The following is a 23,083-nucleotide window of genomic DNA, read 5'->3' on the forward strand; positions in this document are numbered from 1 at the left end:
GCAAAAAAAAAGTGAAATTACGATTAAATTTCGAGCTGATGGATAGGATCTAGCATTTTAATTGTTTTCGGAGCGCGAGATAAAAAAAGTAGGCAGCGAACGCTATTTCGCATCTCTCAAACCAGTGAAATTGCTTGTTGTCACGTGATTTCTTTGGTAAGAAATCCTATCAAAACTTGCTTCACTTTTCAATAAAGGCCGTGGATCTAGCCCATCGGGCTATGATAAATCAGTAGTGATAACCCGGGTCCACTTAAAGCTTTCTTAAGTACTGGATGGCGCGATTGTGTGTGGCCCGGTAGGCAGCGGTAGGATATAGCAGTTCTCCATTTTGACGTTTCGTTTAGGTGGACTGTAAAACAGACTCTTATTCCATATTTGAATTTTTTCTTTGAATCGAGAAAGATTCGAATAACAAAAATAATGATTACAGTGGACCCTCCCATAGTGTGCAAGGGGGTTCCAGGTCCCACCTGAAAATTCAGGTCCCACCTTATCCTAAAATTCCCACCTTCAGCCCAGACTCCCAGATCCCAGCTAAAAACAAAAAAATATACTAATTCGAGGAACAAAACAAAATTTCTTTACCGTAATATGAAGATGCAAAAAAGCAGATATATTAAGGCTCTCAGCTTATGCAAAATAAAAGCAGCTCTATCTATCTAATTTTACTTTTTCCAAAACACCCAAAGTCCCACCTAAAGAAATTAACTCCCACCTTAACTTGTTTCTCCCACCTAAAACCTGGAAAACCCCAAATCCCACCTGAAAAATTTCGACCCAAATCAGCAAAAGCCCCCCCACTATTCTGGGGGGGGGTGCACACTATGTTATCCTCCATAATCCGAACCTCTTTTATTCGAAACTTAAACACCGGACTCTTTGCTAGAGAGTAGTGTAAAATGCTCTCTCTATTTTGAATCTTTCTTTAATTCAAAGAAAAGTCTTTGTCCGTATTTGGTAACGTGCTTAAAAAATGGCCACATCGATTTTCCAATTTTTGTTATTAGCAAAGAAAAAGAAGTTATCCTTACCTCACCCGATGAGAGGACATTATTTAGATATTCCAAGAAGCCTTCATCTTTAACTTCTTGATCAGTGAAAACGAAAGTGATCCCTTTGCCTTGTTCACCAGCCACTCGATACAAATATTTCAAATTCTCCATCACATTCGTCAGGTTGTAGGATCTTGAAATTAAATAATCTTTCCGGTTTGATCAGTGGATGCACTATTAATTGGTTCCAAAGATGGCCTAAAGAAGCACTAATTCAGGTAAAGGTTCATAGGGATTCTTAAGTTTTACAGATCTTTCTTTACTATAAAAGACCAGATTTCTTAACAGTGCACTTTGGTGTAATCATGTCTACTCTTGTCTCCCGAATAGACGGGGGGGTCCGAATAAGCAGTGGGGTAGGAAAATTTTCTAAATTCTAATAAGCGGGGGGGGGGGATGGAATAAGAGGGGGGTAATTTGAACACAGAATTTTTTTAAACTGATATCAATTTCAACAACAACAAAAGAAACTTTAACAATTGAACACGTAAATGAGAACCAATACTAACAAAAAGGAAGATTTTAACAAGTTTAAGGTCTATCTACACTGTAATAAAATATTAAATTATTCAAATTTAATTAGCGGGGGGGTCTTAATAAGAGCGGGGGGATGGATTTTTTCATTTAACATTTAGCAGGGGGACGTCTAAAAATGATTAATAATTTTATGTTTTAATTGTGTGATATGACGGAAAAACTACTTGTTACGGCCGGTCTCCACTTTCGCGCGAAATGGGCGACAGTTTTTTTCTTAATCTTTTTGCTTGAAGAAAAGATTACGTCATTAAAAAGTTTCGCGCGAACAAAAAAAAAAGTTGAAGGAAGTTCTACTTTTTTCATCCATTACGTCAATTTCGACCAATTGAATTGCTTCATTTTTCAACCGATCAATAACATTACAAAAATGTCAAAAAGTTTTCGCTCATTTCGCGCGAAAGTGGAGACCGGCCTTTATTCATGACATGCACCACTGCAATGGCTTCATGAAATTATGCCACGTTTCTGTTTTTGTTCCACCCAATGCGTCACTTTCTCTATTGTTTAAGTGACGTATTGGGTGGAAAATTTTAAAAGTTCTCAGAAGACTCTCTTCCAGTAGTGGATATCATGAATTCTTCTCTCTTTTTTTTCGGACACCAGGTTGCAATGCATTATCTGTCGAACTTCGAGATTAAATGTACTGAAGAAACGAAGAATGAATTGGCAAAGATTACTTTGAAAAGTTAGCTTGACTCTAGTCTAGCGAAACTTGTTTACCAAACCATATAGCGGAAAGGTTTTTTCCAGATCCTAGTCTAGTGGAAATATTTTTACCAAGCACTAGTCTAACCGAAACGTTTTTACCAAGCACTAGTCTAGTGGAAACGTTTTTACCAAGCACTAGTCTAACCGAAACGTTTTTGTCAAACAGTAGTCTTAACGTTTTTCAATTTCAAACGAATTTCTGTCTAAGCCATGCTGAAAGATGATATTCCTGCCTCAATAATCGACTTTGACAGTGTAACATCTATTTTCTCTCTGAAACGAAAATTCTATTTTGCTAAATTATCTTTTAGATTTCGTCGTCAAACACACGTCACTCCAAAATCGTACCTCTCCTTCATGAACTCTTACAAGCAAGTGTACGTGGCTCAAAAAACTGAGATCGACGGCCTTGCACACCGAATGAATATCGGTCTCGATAAGCTAATGGAGGCAAGCCGCTCCGTGGCCGAACTCTCTAAAGAGTTGTTGGTCAAGGAGAAAGAACTTGCCGTGGCTTCAGTAAAGGCGGAGGCCGTCTTAAAAGAAGTAACACAGAGAGCACACGCTGCTGAAAAAGTGAAATCGCAAGTCCAAGAAGTGAAAGATCGAGCGGATGTAATCGGGGTACGGAAATTCATGGATGTTTTTGTATTCGGTCTGAATTTCTTCCAGATATTTTTCTTTTTCAAAGGGAGATTTTAAATAAAAATATTCATGATTATCTAATGTCTTTAATAATTTTACCCCTTCCCAGAGAAAACTGGGGGTATTACTTAGGAAAACAGGTACCGTGTATTTGAGAGATTTTTTGGACATAAATTAAAATAATTACTTACCTGCTTGCACATGATACCTTTCTTTTTGATAGGAGGATAAAGCAGTGGCCGAAATGAAACTGGAAGCCGCCAAGCCTGCCCTTGAAGAAGCAGAAGCCGCACTTCAGGTAAGTCATATTTTTATTTAGTACTTGGTAATTTTTGATAGGTTACACAAAATTTAGGCCCTAGGCTGCTTAATTGCCCTAAAAAATACTTTCATCCGATTGTTGTATTTAGATAGACAAGCTTTTGAGACCCTATTCTATTCATGTGAAATTATTCCAGACAATCAAAGCAGCTGACATCGCTACAGTGCGCCGCCTTGGGAAACCACCTCCACTGATCATGAGAATCATGGATTGTGTCTTGATACTGTCCAGGAAGGGTCTTGATCCAGTCACTCCTGATCCTGACCGCCCTGGAAATAAAGCGTCTTGGTCTGAATCACTCAGGTTAAAAAACATTTTCTTAAAACTCTTTTTCTAAAAAACCTCTATATTTTCCTTCGTGTAGTAGAAATTTTGTATAGTTGCATCGACTTACTTTTTACGTATTTTCTTTATCTAAACTGTTTCAACCAGCAATAAGCAGGCAGATATTTGAGTCTTTCCTGTCTGATTATAGTATTTTATTCTTGACTATAAATGTCTAGGTAATAAAAATCTTGAAGTTTTGGGCTTCACAATTCGCTAAAAAATGTCTTTGGTAAACTTCTAATTTTATAGTTCATGTCACAAGCGGGTTTTCTTCAAGCGCTGCAAGAATTCCCAAAGGACACTATAAACGAGGAGATGGTGGAATTAATGGAGCCTTACTTCAAAGCTAAACGAGTATTCATTTTGTTCTCTTAGGTTACGTAATTTCCGCCATTATGGAAGCACATATTCGAATCTGTAGAGACGATCACTTACGCATATCGAACGTTTGCTTCCATAATAATGGAAATTACGTAACTTGAAAAATCTTTGTAAGATTTCCCTTTCAATTCATGTTTCTCTTTCTATACACCCCTGGCTCACAGCCCCGGTGAAACTCTTTTCCTCAGTGGGGATAAAAGTTTCTATTGAAATCCAAATGGGGATAGAAATTCTATTGTTCCAACCCCAAAAAATCAAGTGGGGATTCCAGTTTTGGAGTGCAATTTTTGAACATAGGATCTCGAATGGGGATGAAATCAAATTCAAATTCCCAGTGGGGCTGAAATTCCCGGGTATTTTCCCATCGGGGATGAAATTTTTGCCAAATTTTCCAGTGGGGCTGAGGTCCCAGCGAGTCTGTGACACAGGGGTGTTTCAATGAGAAAACTTGTGATGAGCAACAGGGTGGATGGGTTTTGATATCAAAACTATGATTATTTAAGTTTTCATATCAGGTCTACTAATTTACCTTTGTATTATAGGTTTGTGGTAACGTAGCTGGGTTATGCTCGTGGACGAAAGCAATGGCTAAATTTTTCTCCGTCAACAAGGAAGTCCTTCCTCTTAAGGTAAACTCCCCTTTATTCTGGATATCAAAAATTTGTTATGTCATGACCAACTGATGACTCATAACTGATCATCATAGACAACTGAGATTTTACACGTTTCTTTTATAAAAGCATCCAAAATTTTTGAAGCCTTCGGATGTTCTTAACATTTTGAGATTGACGCCTAAAAGTTTTCTTAACATGTTCTTATTTTCACCAAATCGGGAGTTTTTTTGTCCATTTTCCTTATAAATCGGGTGTTTAAAGAGTCCACAAAGCCTTAAAATATTCTTAACTTGCTCTGAACACACTGACTCACGATGTCTTATGTTCTTATATAGTTTTTTTCTTATATAACTTTCTACTTTTAGGCAAACCTTTCAATTCAAGAAGCAAAGTTAGAACTGGCGATGAGTGATTTGCAAACAGCTCAACAACAGTTGGACGAAAAACAGAAAGAATTAGACGCTGCACAGGCAGAATATGAAAGTGCCATGCGCGAAAAACAGGTAGGAAACCCAGAGCACAAAGATCCCTTTTGGAATTGGAATAAGAATGTTCGAAATGTGTTAGAATTTTATCAAGAAATATCACACAAAAATTGATGCTTTACCACGTTCGTTGCAGACTACAGGTATACTCGTAGTTTAGTGGTCAAAACACCGGCATTTTTTCAAAGAACCATTTACTTCTGATAAATAAACTATTGCTTGCATTTCTACGTGGAATTCTAAGTCGATTGATATACAAACTGAAGGCAAAACTAAGGATACGGGAGCCTCTGAATGTCAAACTTTCAAAGAAATTCCAAGACCAAGATATCAAATTTTCAATTTGCCCTGAAAAGGGCTCGGCAGTGAACGTATTAAAGGTTTTATTTTGTGTTCCCCTTTCATAGGACAGTGTCTACCTATTATATTAGGCTTATATAAGCAAAAAAATGTTTTTGTTTTCCTCTTTCTGACCAATCTTGCTCCACATTCGTGTCAATCCAATGCAAACAAGCTTGTGAACTAAATTAATGAGTAAGCAAACGATATCAATTTTATTAAAAACAAAACCTTTAAAAGTCCATAAAAGTTTTTTTCTACTGACTTGTAATAATTTTATCTCGATCATAGATTCTAGTCGACGATGCAGAGACGTGCAAACGCAAAATGGTAGCTGCATCAGCTCTGATTAATGGTCTTGGTGGTGAAAAAGAACGGTGGACAGAACAAAGTAAAGAATTCGCACAACAAACTGAACGGTATGCAGAATAAAGATTACAATTGCACAACCCGTTAGACAAAAAAACTCCTATTTACGCAGTTTAACCACATATATCTTAGATAAAAACTAGATAGAGATACTCTGTAATTCCCAAGCAACGGCAAGTGAAGCAAACTAATTCGCCACCTTTGTAGAAAGTAGGTCACATTGGTTTTCAATGTTGAAACTCTTTTGACACTGTATTGACTTCAACATTTCAAGGATCGCACAAGTTAAATTGTGACGTCACTTCATTCAAGATGGCGAATTATTTTGTTTCAAATAGGGTAGGAAAAGCTCCATCTAATGTTTTATATAAGATATCTGTGAGTTTAACTAATAAATAATTTAGTTTGCAGGATAAGGTCCTGGCTAAGAGGACACGTAATGTCAAAACAACCTCGTCCTTATTCTTCGCTATGGAAAATTAACCAATGAAATTTGATCATATTTCGAGGGAAAACAAATTCTTTAAGCTCAACTTTGCTTCTTGAAACACGATCGATCGTAGAGATTAAAGAAAGGAACTCTTTGCGGGAATTTTATTTGACGGTTTCAGGGTATTTTGGCCAAAAATCGTTATTCTCAACTTCAGTTGAGTTAGAATCTGAGAATGTCTGTGTGTGTGTCTTTCTGTGTGTCTGTCTGTCTGTGTGTATGTCCCAAAACTTTGGGGCAACCTGGAGACTTCAAAAATTGTTCGATTTGGCTGAAATTTTGCACACTTGTTCCTTGGTGAATATCTGTGGGTGCTTTTTTCATTTTTTGAAAATTTTGATTTTTGTGGCCCGGGGACAAGTTTTTCGCCAAAACGAGGCTCTAAAACTTTGGGGCAGCCTGGAGACTTCAACAATTGTTCGATTTGGCTGAAATTTTGCACATTTGTTCCTTGGGTGAATATCTGGGGGTGCTTTTTGCATTTTTCAAAAATTTTGATTTTTGGGGCCTGTGGACGAATTTTTTGCCAAAACGAGGCTAAAACTTTGGAGCAGCCTACAACAGGCCTCCAAAATGGTCGGTTGAAATTTGGCATACTTGTTCATTGGGTGAATATCTGGGGGTCTACAATTGGGCCTATGAATAATTTTAAGCCACTGAAGTTGAGCCCAGTGCGTTGCGCACGTTCGACTATTAAATTAACTTCCATTAAGACCTATAATAGTAAGAAATTTAAGAAATATATGCAATAAATTAGATTTGGCGAGATTCTAACTAAGCGGATGGTGCAAAAAATAAATTTGGCGGTAGCTTAATTCGGCAGAGTTTTATTTTTCTCAAGCTCTGACCTCGCGCCGCTGCGAAAAACAACATAAGATAAATGGCCGGACTCCACTTTCGCGCGAAATGAGTGATAGTTTTCCTCTTAACCTTTTTTGCCTGAAGAAAAGATCACGCCATTAGAAAGTTCGCGCGAACAAAAAGAAGGTGAAGGACGTTCTACTTTTTTCATCCGTTACGTCAATTTCGACCAATGGAATTGCTTCATTTTTCAATCGACCAATGACCTTACAAAAAAGTCAAAAAAATTTAGCTCATGTCGCGTGAAAGTGGAGACCGGCCTTAAGATGAATGCCAAAACAACGTAAGATGGATGCCAAAACAACGTGATGATGTCTTAATATGATTATTTACTCACAAAATATTTACATTTTCAGTTTGGTGGGTGATGTGTTGTTAGGAACAGCATTCCTCTCGTACAGTGGTCCTTTCAACCAAGAATTCCGTAAATCCCTGGAGAAGAATTGGCAAAAAGAATTACATCAGAGACAAATTCCTTTCACATTCAAATTAAACGTTACTTCACTCTTGGTAGATACAGCTACGGTGCGTATAAATATCATGAATTAAATATCATGAATTTTATCATGTTGTTTGGATGTATTTTACATATGCTGATTTTTGAAATATAACTTCATGAATTTGCTCTACGAAGAGTATTGAGCACTCTTTTAATGGTTCTTCAACAAACACATCTGAATTTTTCCCCATCGTGTCATTTCGATTCACTTGGCAAGTGAATGTACCTTCGCCCTACCAACCCATGCCGCCATGTGAGGGGTATTGGGTACCATTACTCTGAAACGAGTGAGTGGGTAGACGAGACAGTCATTGTGGTGTGTGGTGTCACTCACTAGGTTCGGCCTCGCGTGAGCATCGCTCTCATAGTGTCGTTCGAGTGTCATGTTATACAGCTTAGGAGTTCGCGCCTGTCAAGCCGCAGTGTCTGTCTGCTCAATAATTTGGTTTTTAGAACTTTAGGAAAACTGAATGAAATAAAAGAAAAGAATACAGCGAGGGGAGTCGTGAGGCTTTTGGCTGATTTTGAAAAGTGGGAAATCTTTTTGCCATTTTGGACCCGATCACATATAGAAAAAATGCAATATCTCGAGTCTGGGTTAGACCTCTTTGGTAAATCCCTTGCTATACAAACAGAGTAGAGAAAGTTAGTATTCCGGAACGCTTGAAACCCCTTTTATTGAACACGTATGTTGCTTCAACTTTCATCCTCCATTTTTCAGTTAAAGATACATTGATAATTTTATCTTGACAGGCTTAGCTCTCAAGCACTTGTAGAGGCTCTATCCACTCGTAAATATCCTTTTTTTGTTTACAGTTAGCAGAGTGGAACTTACAAGGCCTCCCAAATGACGAGCTTTCGTCTCAAAACGGTATTATTGTCAGCAAAGCCGCTCGCTACCCCCTTCTCATCGATCCACAAAGTCAAGGGAAAATCTGGATCAAAAATAAAGAAAAAGACCACGGCCTTCAGGTAAGGAAGAATGGGTTTCTTGGTGAAATCTTGGAATCCTTTTTTAATGTTTTTAAATTGAAAGGTCAAACTCATAAGATTTATAAAGCCCGAAGTGCTAGATGTGATGCTTTGGCTGAAAAGTATGCTGAGGTTAGGTAGGAAATCCTATCTAGGCCACGTGAGATTACAATAAAATTTCAGCGCTTGAACAATAAGAAGCTTCGCAGGTTTTCGAAAGCAATAGGAGCAATATTTTTTGCGATATTCACTTCTCTCTCTCTAATTCGATCTTCAAGGGAAGAATCATTTTATTCGAATTAGAGAAAAATTCGAATTACAGAAAGATTCGAATTGCAGAGAGTAATTTTTACCACTTTCTAGCTGAGGGCACCAATAATTTAGTTCGAATTACAGAAAGATTCGAGTAATAGAGATTCGAATAAGAGAGAGCTGACTGTAAATCAGGTCCAAACTAGCCTTTGTTTGGAAAATTAACTTGAATCATTCTCTTATATAGGTCACTTCACTGAACCACAAATATTTTCGGACAGACCTTGAAGATGCGTTATCTCTCGGACGACCTTTACTCATTGAAGATGTTGGCGAAGAACTTGATCCAGTTCTCGATATCTTGGAAAAGAATTTTATTAAATTGGGAAGTAGTTTCAAGGTAAGACAGGCATTTTTTCAAAACAAAAGAAAATTTACTAATTGAGCCAAATCTGTTTAATAACGTTGAAACAAAACTGTTTTAGGTAATCTAGAAGGGTTAAAATAAAAAAAAACTTTACCCGCCGGCGTAAACCATGGTGGCGCTTCCTTAGTCCGCATACCATGGTCTTATCACTTTCAAAGTGGAGCTGCGACCCCTGTAAGAAAGGATAAATTCTAACAATTTGGGGATGCTCTGAAATAGGTCATGAAAAAGAACAAATCACCAACAAGAGACATAACTCAGTTAACTGGGAAATCATATATTTTTAAAATATGTTTAATGTTGAAACAAATATAAATATTTTGAGACTACGCAATCGTTTTCACCATTGAACCATTGCTTTTGTTTCCGTCTTTTGTTAAAAGTTAGAGCTCCCGTACATAAAAAATATTTGTTTTGCATATTTTTTGATCATCCCAAGAATCGAAAATGGTAACGTGAAGAAAATTGACAATAAATTAAAAAAATACATCACCAGACCGGTGTTTTCTATTATGACTATGATTAAACACTAGGGCCAAAACATTATCAAACAACGTGCAAATAAAAACGTTGATGATCTTCGTCGTTGGATCAAGGCTGAAAATTCCCTAAAGTTGGAAGGCAGGGTCTTTAATCGTAGTCAAACCAGGCCAAATAAACGTAAATCTCGTGATCCAAGCCACCATAAACTTCCAAATGAATATCACTGGGTCGATAAACTCAAACGTATTTAGATTAATCTTGAATTTTTGTTTTCTTTACTGCAGGTGAAACTTGGTGACAAAGAAGTAGACGTGATGAATGGCTTCACAATGTACATCACAACCAAATTGCCCAACCCTTCTTACACTCCAGAGGTTTGTCTAATTTCTAAGATGTATAGATATGATATGAGCCCTCCGAATGCATTCGGGATAGGCCCTACCCATGAAGAATTAGAAATCACGGCGCTGGCAGTCGGACAGAGTCAAGGGTGATAACCAATACACCTTTCAAATTTTCCATAGTAAATAAAAAGCTCCATGCGTTGAAAGGTTCTACCTACATTGATCCCAGCCGGCACTCAACGTTGTTTCAACGTTCATCTAACGCTAACGTTAATGGACGTTGTGAACATTAGATGAACGTTAAAACAACATTGTGTGTCAGCTGGGATAATATTCGTAAACGTTAACCTCGATTGGCCAATCGGAGAATATCGGTTCAACCTATTGCCGCTATCAAATAGTTCATGAGTCACGGGGGTTTTAGGTCCTTGCGTAAAGCTAGTATGACGTGAAGTATAATATTATAATTGGTGGCCCAACGACTGATGGCCCGTTGCGAATGATTGTCCTTCTACTTGACCAATGAACAGTCACTACAAACTAGGCTACTATATCTTCATTCGTTCTGAGCGTAAAACTGTTACTCTTCTCACTCTTTGAGAGTAACTTTTTGCCTGCTCTAACAATTAGAATATGCAGGGCAGAAAGTTGGTCGTCTAAACTAGAGCTAAGGCCTAAAAGCCTGGAGTTGCTTATTGTGTATACTCCATCATCATCATCATCATCATCATCATCAGCAGCAGGTGGATCTCTGTTCGATTTTGAAACGCGCAGCGATGAAATGTTATCGGCTACAGTTTTTGAACGATTTTTCAAAATGAAGCGGGGATTCGTTTTTTGAATTCCTTGAACTCTAAATTTTCGAAATGACACCAAAAAAAATTTTCCCGCGACCTTTAGTTTTTTTTCCAGGTGATTTTTCAACAAATTGTTTCAAAAGCGAACATAAGTGGAATCTTTTTTGTGAGTAGATATTTGCAAATTTTTTTCAGCTGGTAGCCTCAACAGGGTCCTTATCTTCAAATTTGAGCAGAGAAAAAGTCAATTCACTTCGTCATGTTTTGGGAATTTCACAAAATCACGGTCAATTTTTTTGCCTGGAAGATGCCCTACGTTATATGCGAAACGCTTCTAGACCCAAATTTCAAACCTATGAGAAAGACAAAAAAATAAATTTTTCTTTTTGATCCAATTCAATTTTCAGGACCCAAATATAACCACTTTGATAAATATGTGGTGTTTTGTGCGAAAAAAAAATTTTTTTAGCCAATTTTTCAAGTTGAAATTCTGGTATGTTCGTTATTGAAACCTCGTTTTTGCAATTTGATTGCAATCCATGAGAAATAATTGTCAATGTTGTCCCAAATGACACTATCTGCTATTTATAATCGTAAAATTGATAATTTTATCGAAATAGGTAATCTTTGGTACCTTGGGGGGTGTTATTTTAATCCTATGGAGCACCCAATTTTATCATCGTGATCAGAAGGTTTCAAAAACGAACAGGGTGGTTTTAAGATAGCCACTACCCTAGATGCTAATTTTTGCTTGATGTATCGTTTTCCGTGACTCAAATTTGACTAGTGCTTGAATATTATTGAAAGGGTGAATATATTTTTTCATTTTTCAAAAATCTTGATTTTCGGGGCCTGGGACGAGTTTTTACGCCCAAACGAGGCTAAATCTTTGGGACAGCCTGGAGACTTCAAAAATGGTCAGATTTGGCTGAAATTTGGCTCACTTGTTCCTTGGGAAATTATCTGGAGTTAATTTTTTTCATTTTTCAAAAATTTTGATTTTTGGGGCCTGGGGACGAGTTTTTCACCAAAACGAGGCTACAACTTTGGGGCAGCCTGGAGACTTCAAAAATGGTCGGATTTGGCTGAAATTTGGCACACTTTTTCCTTGGGTGAATATCTGGAGAGTGTTTTCCATTTTTTTCTTAATTTTGTCATTTTTTTCTTAATTTTGATTTTTGAGGCCTGAGGACAAGTTTTACGCCAAAACGAGGCTAAAACTTTGGGGAATCCTTGAGACTTCAAAAGATGGTCGGATTGGGTTGAAATTCGACACACTTGTTTCTTGGGTAAAATATGTGGATGTGTCTTTTATTTTTTGAAAATTTTGATTCTTGGGGCCTGGGGACGAGTTTTTCGCCCAAACGGGGCTAAAACTTTGGAGCAGCCTGGAGACTTCAGAAATGGTCGGATTTAACTTAAATTTGGCACATTTTTTCTTTGGGTAAATGTCTGTTCGGTGTTTATTTTCATTTTTTGAAAGTTTAGATTTTTGGGTCCTGGGGACGAGTTTTACGCCAAAACGAGGTAAAAACTTTGGGGGAGCCTAAGGAGTTCAAAAATTCGCTTAGATACAAATTTGAATCAGAGAAAATTTTTGCGCTTGAAAGTCCGTTTAGCCTGTTATTTTTAAAGGAATTCCTCCACCCTATTATTTGAGCATTTACAATCGGGCCTTTTGAGTCAGTTCCCAGCTGGCACACAACGTTATTTCAACGTTTATCTAACGTTCACAACGTCCATATAATGTTAGATGAACGTTGAGACAACATTATGTGCCAGCTGGGTTGGGAAAATACTGAAGTTGAGCCCAGTGCGTTACGCACGTTCAATTATTTCACAGACCGGAACATTAGCCTCCAAATGAGGATTAAGAGTGATAAGACTGAGGAAAATTCTTTGAAGTTCAGTCCACATATTGATAAATTCTATTGACAAGTATCCGAAAATACAGTCACGTGAGCTTAGTACTTTACAAATCGGTCTGCAAAATACACGTTCAACCTCTCTGAAATTGAAACTAAAATAAAAATTTTCAGCATTTAGAGAAATTGACAATATGACACCCCTGTCTCAGTGACCCGGTGAGAACTTTTTATTACCCAGTGGGGATAGATTGAAGGAGCCAAATGCCAATAGGGATGAAAAATTTTAAATTTTATTGTTTACAGCTCCAAAATCCAGTGAGAATTCCCATAATTAATGCTTTTCCCAGTGGGGATGAGATTTCAGTGTAGTTTTTCAATGGGGATGAAATTTCAGGGTATTTTTCTCACCGAGGACAAATTTTCGGCCGATTTTTCCAGTGGGGAGGGGGTCCCACTGGGTCTGTGACACGGGAGTGTAATAGGAGAAGGGTGCAAACTTTCAGTTCGGTACTCTGCGCTTTTGTTATTGCTAAAAAATGCAAAAAATTACCATGAGCCGCAGCGAAAATGAACAACCCGATAACTAGAAGAGTACCATAATGAACTTTCCTTGCAGAGGGCCGTTAGCTAATTATTTTTGCCTTTATCTTTACGAACTTTAACGTGCTAAAGCCTGGGCTTCAACTTCAGTGTACGTGTGAAGGTGGAAGGCCAAATTTTAAACAAAAACCATAATAAGATCAAGTAAAACTGTAATCTTTTAGGGGGTCTGACTATTGGTTTTTAGCAATATTCCACTAGATTTTGAGATATTTCTAGTTTAAGATCTTTCAAAAATAAAAAAAATCAGAATATGCTTACGTCAGCAAAAAAACTAGCCCTTTAGATATTTTGAAATTTGATCTAGTGGCCAAAACTTGACTAACAATACCAGTACTCTTTTAATATAAATTATGGTCTAAAGTCGAAAAGATTGACAATTTTATTAGGTATAACATGAAATGCTCGAGAATAAACTTAAAAAGAAGAAAAATTGAAGCTTCTCCAAAGAGATATGAGTGCAGCTTAGGGAATTTGAAAGAAAATCTTAAGAATATGTATCGGCCCAACTTCTGGGGGTGAGTTAAATAAAGTATTCATAGCAATGATTTTCAAGATAATCGGTATTTTCAAAATGACGATAAGATATAAATGAATATGAAATGATGTTAGAAAAATCTTACATGATTAAAAGTCTGAGTAAAAATATGATCCGATTACTTTAAAAAAACTAGGAAGAACTAGTGTGAGTCTGAATGGATAGCACCTTAAGTGGATAAATTTTGGCGTGGACTTAATTTGGCGATTGGCCGAAAAACAATTTTTGGCGGGGATTTAATTTGGCGAATCGGAAATTTTGTCACATTTAAATGGGTGAAAATTACTCAAAGTATACAGTACTAAAAAGTTGTGATTTTTCACATAATTCTTTTTTTTGTTAAATTTGGCCGGGATTTAATTTGGCGAATTGCCGAATTTGGAAATTTTGGCGCCAAAATTTATCCACTTAAGGTAGATAACATCTCACCATAAAGAAATCGAAATGGAATGAAAGTCTAGCCACTTTTTCTGAGCTCAAGTCTTGGAATTTCTTCTAGTTGTGTTATTGAAAAACAAATTAATATGTTGGAAGCTGGAAGGAATTACCAAAATTTTTTGCAAATTTAAACAAAGTTGACATAAAATATATATTTTTATAAATTACGTCACAAACATCACTTGCCTCGTATTGACTTGGTTCTTTAAATTTGCTTTCTATTCATGAAAAAATCATTTGATGTCTCAATAGACATAATCACCACGGCCATTGCTTGAAAACAGGCAAGTGATGTTCGTGACGTAATTTATGGAATGATAGCGGGTTTCTGTCAAAGAAATTGAATAAATTCGTATTAATTAATAAAAAATGGCAAAATTAAGACGAAAATTCAAAATTAACTAACAAATAGACTGAAAATGCAGACACGCCATAAAAAGATGGTTACTGATATAGGTTGCTTTCTGTAAAACACTTAAATTTGAATAAATTAACATGAAATGAAAAAGAATTAATACAAAAATCTATTTGCAACTTATAGAAATAATGAACCACCTTGAAAATTAAGAAACAAAGAGCAATTTTATTTTTTCCAATTAATAAAGAAGGTCCGTGAGAATCGAATTTTATTAGACTTGAATTTGAACTTCCAATTGGATTCGGTCCACGTTTTTTAAAAACTGAAAAAATTTCCGAAATTTTTGGCAAATATTTAAAAATAAAATTGAAGTTCGAATAAATTAACATTAAATGACAAAATTAGGACAAAAATTTCAAAATAATTAACAAACACTGAATATGCTGAAGCACCATAAAGAGATAGTAGCTAATACTCTTTAGTTGACATAAAATTGAGATGATTTCTGTAAAACACTTAAATTTGAATAAATTAACATTAAATGACAAAATTAGGACAAAAATTTCAAAATAATTAACAAACACTGAATATGCTGAAGCACAATAAAGAGATAGTAGCTAATACTCTTTAGTTGACATAAAATTGAGATGATTTCTGTAAAACACTTAAATTTGAATAAATTAACATAAATGAAAGAAGTTAGGACAAAATTCTTTAAAAAGAAATAATAAATCACCTTGAAAATCGAGAAACAAAGAGTAAAAGCTGAAAAAAAGTGCAATTCAAATTAAAAGCTGTATTATAAAACTGAGCTAACATTGGAGATGTTAATTTGAAAGCTCAATGAGTATCAAAATTATGCTTGAAATTTGAGCTATATTTTTATAAATTTGGGTTAGGCCCAAATTTCTTTACAAATCTCAACAAAGTTAACATAGAATTTGAGATGATACTTGTAAACTGAAATTCGAATAAATTACATAAAATTGAAAGATTAGGACACAAATTCAAAGATAATTAACAATATACTGACAGTGCTGAAACACCATAAATGTGAGAAGAAAATAATGATGACAAATATAGCTTATTGACCGTACACGTTTTCTTATGAGCATAACGCTTATAAGCATATCCAGGCTCGAATCTTGTAAAAACTTATGCATTGGCTTATAGCATATGCTGAGGCTCAGTTTACAAAATATCAAAAGATTGAATTCAAAATCTATCAGAAATAAAATCAGAGACAATTCAATTTGGCAATGTTAGATTGAATTTTTACTAAAATACTGTGTTTATTTGAGGTCAAAAAAAACTAACAGGGTAAAAGAAGTACGTCATTACATAAGCATAGCATAAGCATATTTGAGGCTCAAAAATAGAATTTCACTAAGCATAATGAAGCTGAGAAAAAATACCCCTATGCTTATAAAAAAAACGCCTAACTTGTTAAAGCTTTGAAATAATAGTCCTAGTAGACAGTAGACATCATCGAAATAAATTGGAAATAAATTAATGGAATCATTAAAAAAATAAATTGTACAAAAAGGTAAAACCAGAATTAGCACCATTAAAAAAAATTATAAATATTTGGTGAAACTCACAGAAGTTTATTTTGGGTTATAATGACTACCTTATTGGTATATATTTTCGCGCGTATTAAATTTCGCGATTCACTAAATTAGGTATTTTGAAAAAGTGAAAATTTTGCATTTTTCAGCCTATTTAAAACATTTTTTCGCGTGTATTTAATTTCGCGATTTTGTAATTTTGAAAAATTTAAACAGTAAAAATTTCGCGAAAATTGACCTAAAAACTCGCTAAATTAAGTACCCGCGAAAATTTGTAACAGGCAAAAATATATACCAAAAAGGTACTAAAAATAAAGTGTGTTCACATATGATTGGCAATGGAAGCAAAAAAAGCCTGTAAGAATGCCTGTAACTTTTGATAGTCAAATACAATTGTGAATATTTTTTGTTTTGTTTTAGAGAATCAAGAGAACCATTTGAATGTACTGGCTGACGACAACTCTTTCGTAAGATATGGGTCCTGCAATACCCCTTGGTAGCAGTTTTCTGTGAATTCTCTGACTTTTAACAAGAAACGGGGGTTAGATTATCCTTTTTGAAGAGCTTAATCATGAAAATTTGAGGGTGTTTTTCCACTTACGGCTTTTAAGCTAACAGGATTAATGGATATTTTAATAAACCGATGAATAGCCGAATCCTGCTTCTACTGCCAATTATATCTGAACAGATTTTTTAGTAAAGGCTACGATTTCATCTAGTTTAACGTTTTTTTTTCTTCTGTTTTTGCATTTTCAAATACCGCACTTTGTTCACAATCGAATCTCTTTTTATGGATTTAAACATTTCTTTAACAGTTGGGTTTTCTTCCACTCTTTCGATGACGTCATTGGCAACGATCGATCCTCGTCCGTTGATTTGGTTCTTGAATAAATCGCCTAGCGTTAGTAATTGAACCGTAGTGAAGTCTACTAGTCTAGGTTTTTTCGTTTTCGTCTCTGTCTGTACTTCTTCGTCGTCAATCTTTCCTGAGTTTTTGAGTTTTTTAAGCTTGTCGTAAATTTGTTTGGCAGTAAATTTTTTCAAGATAGCATTTTCTCCTTTATACTTCATAATTATAGGAGTGGTCCAAGTTTCATATTTGCCATTTCCAAAGACATCAATGAGTTCCTGTTCAGATGCATAATCCCATACAGCCCTAGAAGCTTTAGAATCAAAAATTGCATCTGATTCGAAATCTGGGTCCTCCAAAAAATCATCGTCAGAATCACCACTCTCAACATTATTGTCTGCCGCAGCAGTTCTCTTTGTTGGGCCTGACGCTTCACCTTTCCACATGTAGTCGTTTAACGAATCACCAAAAATATATTTTTCTACCAGCTCAAAGGTCTCTTCGGAATCTCAGGATGGTTTTGGTAGAAATAAGTAACCATACTCTTGCGAATAAGAGTTGTACTGGCTCGTCGATCTTCCGGAAACAATGACGGCGTGCATTTCTTAAGCACACTGTATATTTGAGTACTAACCCCCCCCAGAGGCCATTTTCGTTCCACTCCAATGAATAAAAACTCTGGCAGCTTTTTTGCCTGGAATATTTTCCCTAATTATGTTGATGTAAGTTTCACAAAGTGCCTTGTTCTCGGGTCTGATGAGGGGTCTGCGGGGCCGTACTCAATTTTTGTTTTGTGATCTTTCACCATCACTCTCCATTTTCCGCTCGCCGTCCATTTCCCTTTTGTAAACTCATCAAGTGTCATATTAGCTACAGCTCCTGACCTGGCAATGTTTGGGACACATAAAATCAAGAATAAGATATCGCGGCAGTTGGTAAATGTGTCTCGTTTTGTCTTGTATTCTTTTGGATTCTCTTTGAAATTCTCTCCAATTTTTGTGATACATTTTCGGATCGCGATACAATACTCTGATTTAAGAGCATTTTGAAACTCTTCCTTCGTAATTATGTTTTCACCATCTTCGCACATAACTTCCAATTCTCTCTGTCTGATCTCTCCCTTTAGAGATTCCCTCCATTTTGAAACCTCCGTGTTGAAGATGTGTAAGTACTCGATGGTGAACTCAGGCGCAACACTCACCACGTTTGGAGATCTAGGGTGAGCAATAGACCGGGAAAGAAAGTCTATGAAATGGGTCAAAGACAAAAGGTATGACTTTACTGTACCCGGTTGGTGGTTTTTTTCTTTTGATTTTTTATCAAGGTAATGTTCTTGAATTTTTTCAAGATTTAATGAATTTCGATATGACACCCCGTGATTTTCCGCACACCACTCAGCCAGTCGTCGTATTTGACCTTTTTCGTCTTCGGCGTTTTTGTCACTCTTTTTGCCAGCAGAACGACTTTTTAGGTATTTTGAGAATATCACCAGAATATTGTCAAAGTCTTCTTCCTTTGAGGGATTCGCGATTGGTGGTACCAGGCCGGCGCTCGATACGTTTTCATGCGAAAGAGGTGAGAATTCAGGTTCTATCCCGACGCTGGGCTCAGATATGTCCGATACGTTTTCATGCGAAAGAGGTGAGAATTCAGGTTCTATCCCGACGCTGGGCTCAGATATGTCCGATACGTTGTCAGGTGAACGAGGTGAGATTTGAGGTTCCAGCCCGACGCTAGGCTCAGATCGATCTGATACGTTGTCAGGCGAACAAAGTGCGATAGGGGGTTGCATTGTTTTCTTGTTTCTTTTTGGAGCGATCTTGATGTGCAATTCTTTTTGATGGAGAACCTTTCTACTCAACACTTCGCGGTATTGTTCATCAGTTTTGATGAAGTGAGGACTTGTTCCAACCCTCAAATGGTCATGGATTCTTTGTTGCACGATGTTACAAAGCGGACATATATATTTGGTATACTGTCTTGTGGTTGTGTCCTTTTTGTCTTTTCGTGTCTTTCTTAGTCCGTTGGCAGCTTTGTAACTAAAAAAATATACATTGTTAAAAACGTGTTTTTGAGTAAAAATGAAAAGGGGTGGTCTCAAAAAACTTTCATTGTACTAGTTTGAAAATTAAGTGCAAGAAAAGTATATTTAACTTTTGGATCCATAGATGTTTTTTATAAGCAAATGACTACCCCTTAGTCAGGCTTGGGTATGCATATGTATCAGCAAACTCAGACAGAATACTTTAGGCGTACAAACTTTCGCGAGCAGAAACGTTCGCGAGGCAGCAAAATCGCGAAATTTATGACATTTACTTTCGCGAAATTTAGGAAAAAATGTTTTCCGCGAGCATAAACTTTCGCGAATCGTTGGATAAAAATGAGGATTTTCGAATAAAAATTACCTTAAAAGTGAAAAATATTCCTTAAATATGATTAAGACGGTTGCTTTTTGACATTAAAAAGACATTAGAGGATATGCTAAAATTGGATATTTATTAGATTTTCAATATTTTTAAGAATTTTTCGTGAGCATAAACTTTCGCGAATCACCCTGTTAAGAATTTTCAAAGACATTTACTTTCGCGAAAAAGGCCAAAATTCGCGAAGATCGCGAAAGTTTCTGCTCGCGAAAGTTTGTACGCCTAAAGTATATCCTTAACATACGCTTATGCTAAAAATAAAAAGTCTTTCATTTTCCATCAAAATTTATAGGTTTTATTGAAAATACAATCTTGGACAAAAGGTTTGTAGACTTTTCAAAAATTCCCTTTTCAAAAATTCCCTTTTTGACACTTGGGGAATTTCCCCAAATGAACCACAAGTGAATATTTGGTAGAAAAAGCTAGAGGCTTTAATCCTTGTTGATTTTGGACTTCCGAGGAAATCACTGAAAATGACTGAAAACTGGTGAACTCCAGCGACACCGCAAAACTCATTTAACCCTAGTCACCCAAACTCTCCAAATCCAATAAAAACAGTATTGGCTCTGGTAGAAATGGGTTTTAAGAGCTTATTTTGAAAAATATTCCTGCATTTTCTAAATATCTACAACCTTTTGTCCATGGCCGTAGGTCTTATCAGAGCTTTCTTCGTCGTAAACATTAAAAAATAATGGAAAATGGTTTACTGCGAAATTACCTTTCAGCTTTTTTATTTGTCCAGCCATGCACATCCACCAAATGTCTGATGAGAAAGATAGGTTTACTTCCACATTCAGGACAGGGCCATTTAGGTCTTTTACTAGTTGTCTTTGCTGTTGTCGTTTTTGATTTTATCGTCTCAATTTTCACGTTCGTTGTCGTTTGAGGATTGATCTGCTCTTTCCATTGCGCGAAGATCTTAAAAGAAAGATTATTTCAGTGTATGGATTTGGATACCCCGACGCATTCACTTTCAAAAATTTTTCCAGCCTGTTTACTCTCCACTAAATTGAAGTTGAAGTATGCAAATAAGTCTTTGAACGTTTGGCAACTTGAGCTAAACACAACTTTCATTAGAGCTAAGGTTTAAAAAAGAGGAAAGTCTAAATTTTCTAGGGTAATAAAATTCTAGGGTATAAAATTTAAAATTAGATCCAGAAGCTATAGAGTGATGAGCTTGCAAAGTCGAAATCCAGTTTTCAAAAAGTGAAAAAAATACATGAAAAGTGGGATTGAAAATAGACATTTGTTGTTTTCGCCATTTGTGGCGAAGTGTTGCTAAATTTACTGATGAAATCATAAAAAGGTAGCAAAACTCGCTGAATGTGCCAGATCATGTGTAATGTCACAATCATTCATGCCTCGCTTTATGTAACTTGAGAATTATTGGAACGCATTAAAAAAGTTGTACTTCAAAATTTAAGTTAGACTACCCCCCGGGGGGGGGGGTACTTAGGCAAAATGGGTGCCGGGTATGTGCGAGCCATAAGGGTACCTTTTCTCATTCCTCAAAAGTCTCTCAAAGGGGTACAAATTCAAAAGTTAGTCTCTGAAAGGGTCCCAAAATCACAGAAATCAAAAATTTCTCTCTCAAAGGGTCACGATTTCCAAGAATTTTGACCAAAATTTGGTGAAAATCAAACCAAAATTCGGAAAAAATGGACCAAAATTTAGGAAAAAGTCTCTCAAAGGGTCCCAAAACCACCAAAATCTTGTCTCTCAAAGGGTCGTTTTTCGATTTTCGGCTCGGACATACCCGTCACCTCGCAAACTAGGCTGCTGGCATCCACTAACGGATTCGTGCTCCTTATAGAGGATGCTTAATAAGCTATATTTCCTTTGTCCAGAGATTTGCCGCCTTTAGCTGATATCACAGGAAAAAACCATCGAATCACATGCGTGTGAAAACCCATATTCCCACGCCGGAATTTTTGAGAAAAAAAGTTTGGCATGTGACTTTTCTGGAATGACGGGCTGTTACTTTTTTTGTCTTGGGATTTCCAATATCACAGACTGGAGTATGTCTATTAGAAATTTTATTTTATAAGTTAGACATGTGATATCTAAAAACACATGTGTAACTTTACTAAAAATTTTCAATCAAAAAAATAGGCGTGTGAAACTCGTCTTCCGTGATTTAAAAATATTTCAAATTACACCTGTGATAACTAATTTCACACGCAGCTGTTTTCGTAAATGCTCAGATTTAGTTGAGCGTGTGAAATTCCAATTAACACTTGTAAAGCTGTCCGTAAGAATAAAGAAAGTCACGCGTGTGAAATCAGTTTTCCGTGATTAAAATAAGAATTTTAACGAAACCTGGGATTTCTAATTTCACAAGCAGTAATTTTCGTAAATGATCAGATTTAGTTTAGCGTGTGAAATTCCAATTCACATTTATAAAGCTGCCCAGAAGAATTAAAAAAGTCACGCGTGTGAAATCAGTTTTCCGTGATTAAAAAAAGATTTTTAACGAAACTTCGGATTTCTAATTTTACACGCAGTATTTATTGTAAAAATGATCAGATTTAGTTTAGCGTGTGAAATTCCAATTCACACTTGTAATGCTGCCCAGAAGAATAAAAAAAGCCACGCGTGTGAAACTTGTTTTCAAATTTTAGTTTAACGTGTGAAATTCCTATTCACACCTCTAAAACTGCCCAGACGAATTAAAAAGTCAAGTTTTATGGGAATTGCAGTTTCAAAATGAAAATTAAGTTCAACCAAACTTAGAGATTTTCAATGTCACACGTAGGAATGTAAAATACAAAAGACTGAAAAAAATGGCAAGGTTTGGAGTGGTCTTTGCTCCGAATATGGAATTTTTAGACTATCAAGAATCACCAATAGCCATATATACTAAGTTCAACATAATAAATGATGAATAATAAATTATAACTTGATAAATATGTTTTTCAGTATCTGGTGAACCATTCGTCAGACTTTGAAATGATACGTTTTGGTTAATACCCAGCACAACGACTGTATGAAATAGTGAGGTTTTAGAGCCGATAAGGCGTTATGGTAACTCATGACTAGCATGTGTTACACAACATTAAGATCATGGGAGAGGCATTTCATCGGTAGGAAAGTATGCATCGATGAACATCAGCTCCCCGCCATTGGCAATACACCGACAAGAGCTTAATCAAGGTCAACCGCTGTGTTATCCCGACCGAGGACAAGTGAAGTTAGAAACTTGCTTACATGACTTGTTGTGAAGGAATAGAACGGCTGACCCCAGCTTCGCGTAACTTGTTTTTCGTCACGCACAGAACATTCGTTATTTTACTGTATCCCATGACCCTAATTTAACAGAACTCGGCTTTGTTGCTGACAATGAACTTGGATCAAACAAGTGATCTGCAAGTTGTTGGATATCAAAAGAATATTTTTTATATTTTTCCTATCATATTTAGTGATATCACAAGATACAAAAGAATTGACATGGACTTCGGATCGTGCACTTTCGAAACGAAAGAATTAGCAAGAACCGGGGCACATGTGCTTTTGAAAAATACAATATCACACGC

At 36.2% G+C, this 23,083-nt stretch overlaps 1 protein-coding gene across 1 annotated transcript in view; it reads left to right on the plus strand.

Annotated features, from left to right (window-relative positions):
• The window catches only part of LOC136801773 (dynein axonemal heavy chain 5-like), a 48,773-nt gene that overhangs the window by 14,169 nt on the left and 11,521 nt on the right, over nucleotides 1-23,083 (plus strand). Inside the window, 12 exon segments of the mRNA XM_067058440.1 lie at nucleotides 1,100-1,181; nucleotides 2,612-2,924; nucleotides 3,169-3,243; nucleotides 3,404-3,574; nucleotides 3,847-3,948; nucleotides 4,518-4,604; nucleotides 4,955-5,092; nucleotides 5,705-5,832; nucleotides 7,490-7,658; nucleotides 8,449-8,604; nucleotides 9,104-9,256; nucleotides 10,051-10,140. Coding sequence (XP_066914541.1) covers nucleotides 1,100-1,181; nucleotides 2,612-2,924; nucleotides 3,169-3,243; nucleotides 3,404-3,574; nucleotides 3,847-3,948; nucleotides 4,518-4,604; nucleotides 4,955-5,092; nucleotides 5,705-5,832; nucleotides 7,490-7,658; nucleotides 8,449-8,604; nucleotides 9,104-9,256; nucleotides 10,051-10,140 — 1,664 coding nt within the window.

The sequence above is a fragment of the Clytia hemisphaerica genome, unplaced genomic scaffold (assembly GCF_902728285.1).
Source record: "Clytia hemisphaerica strain Z4C2 unplaced genomic scaffold, Clytia hemisphaerica genome assembly, whole genome shotgun sequence".
NCBI classification, from domain to species: Eukaryota; Metazoa; Cnidaria; class Hydrozoa; order Leptothecata; family Clytiidae; genus Clytia; species Clytia hemisphaerica.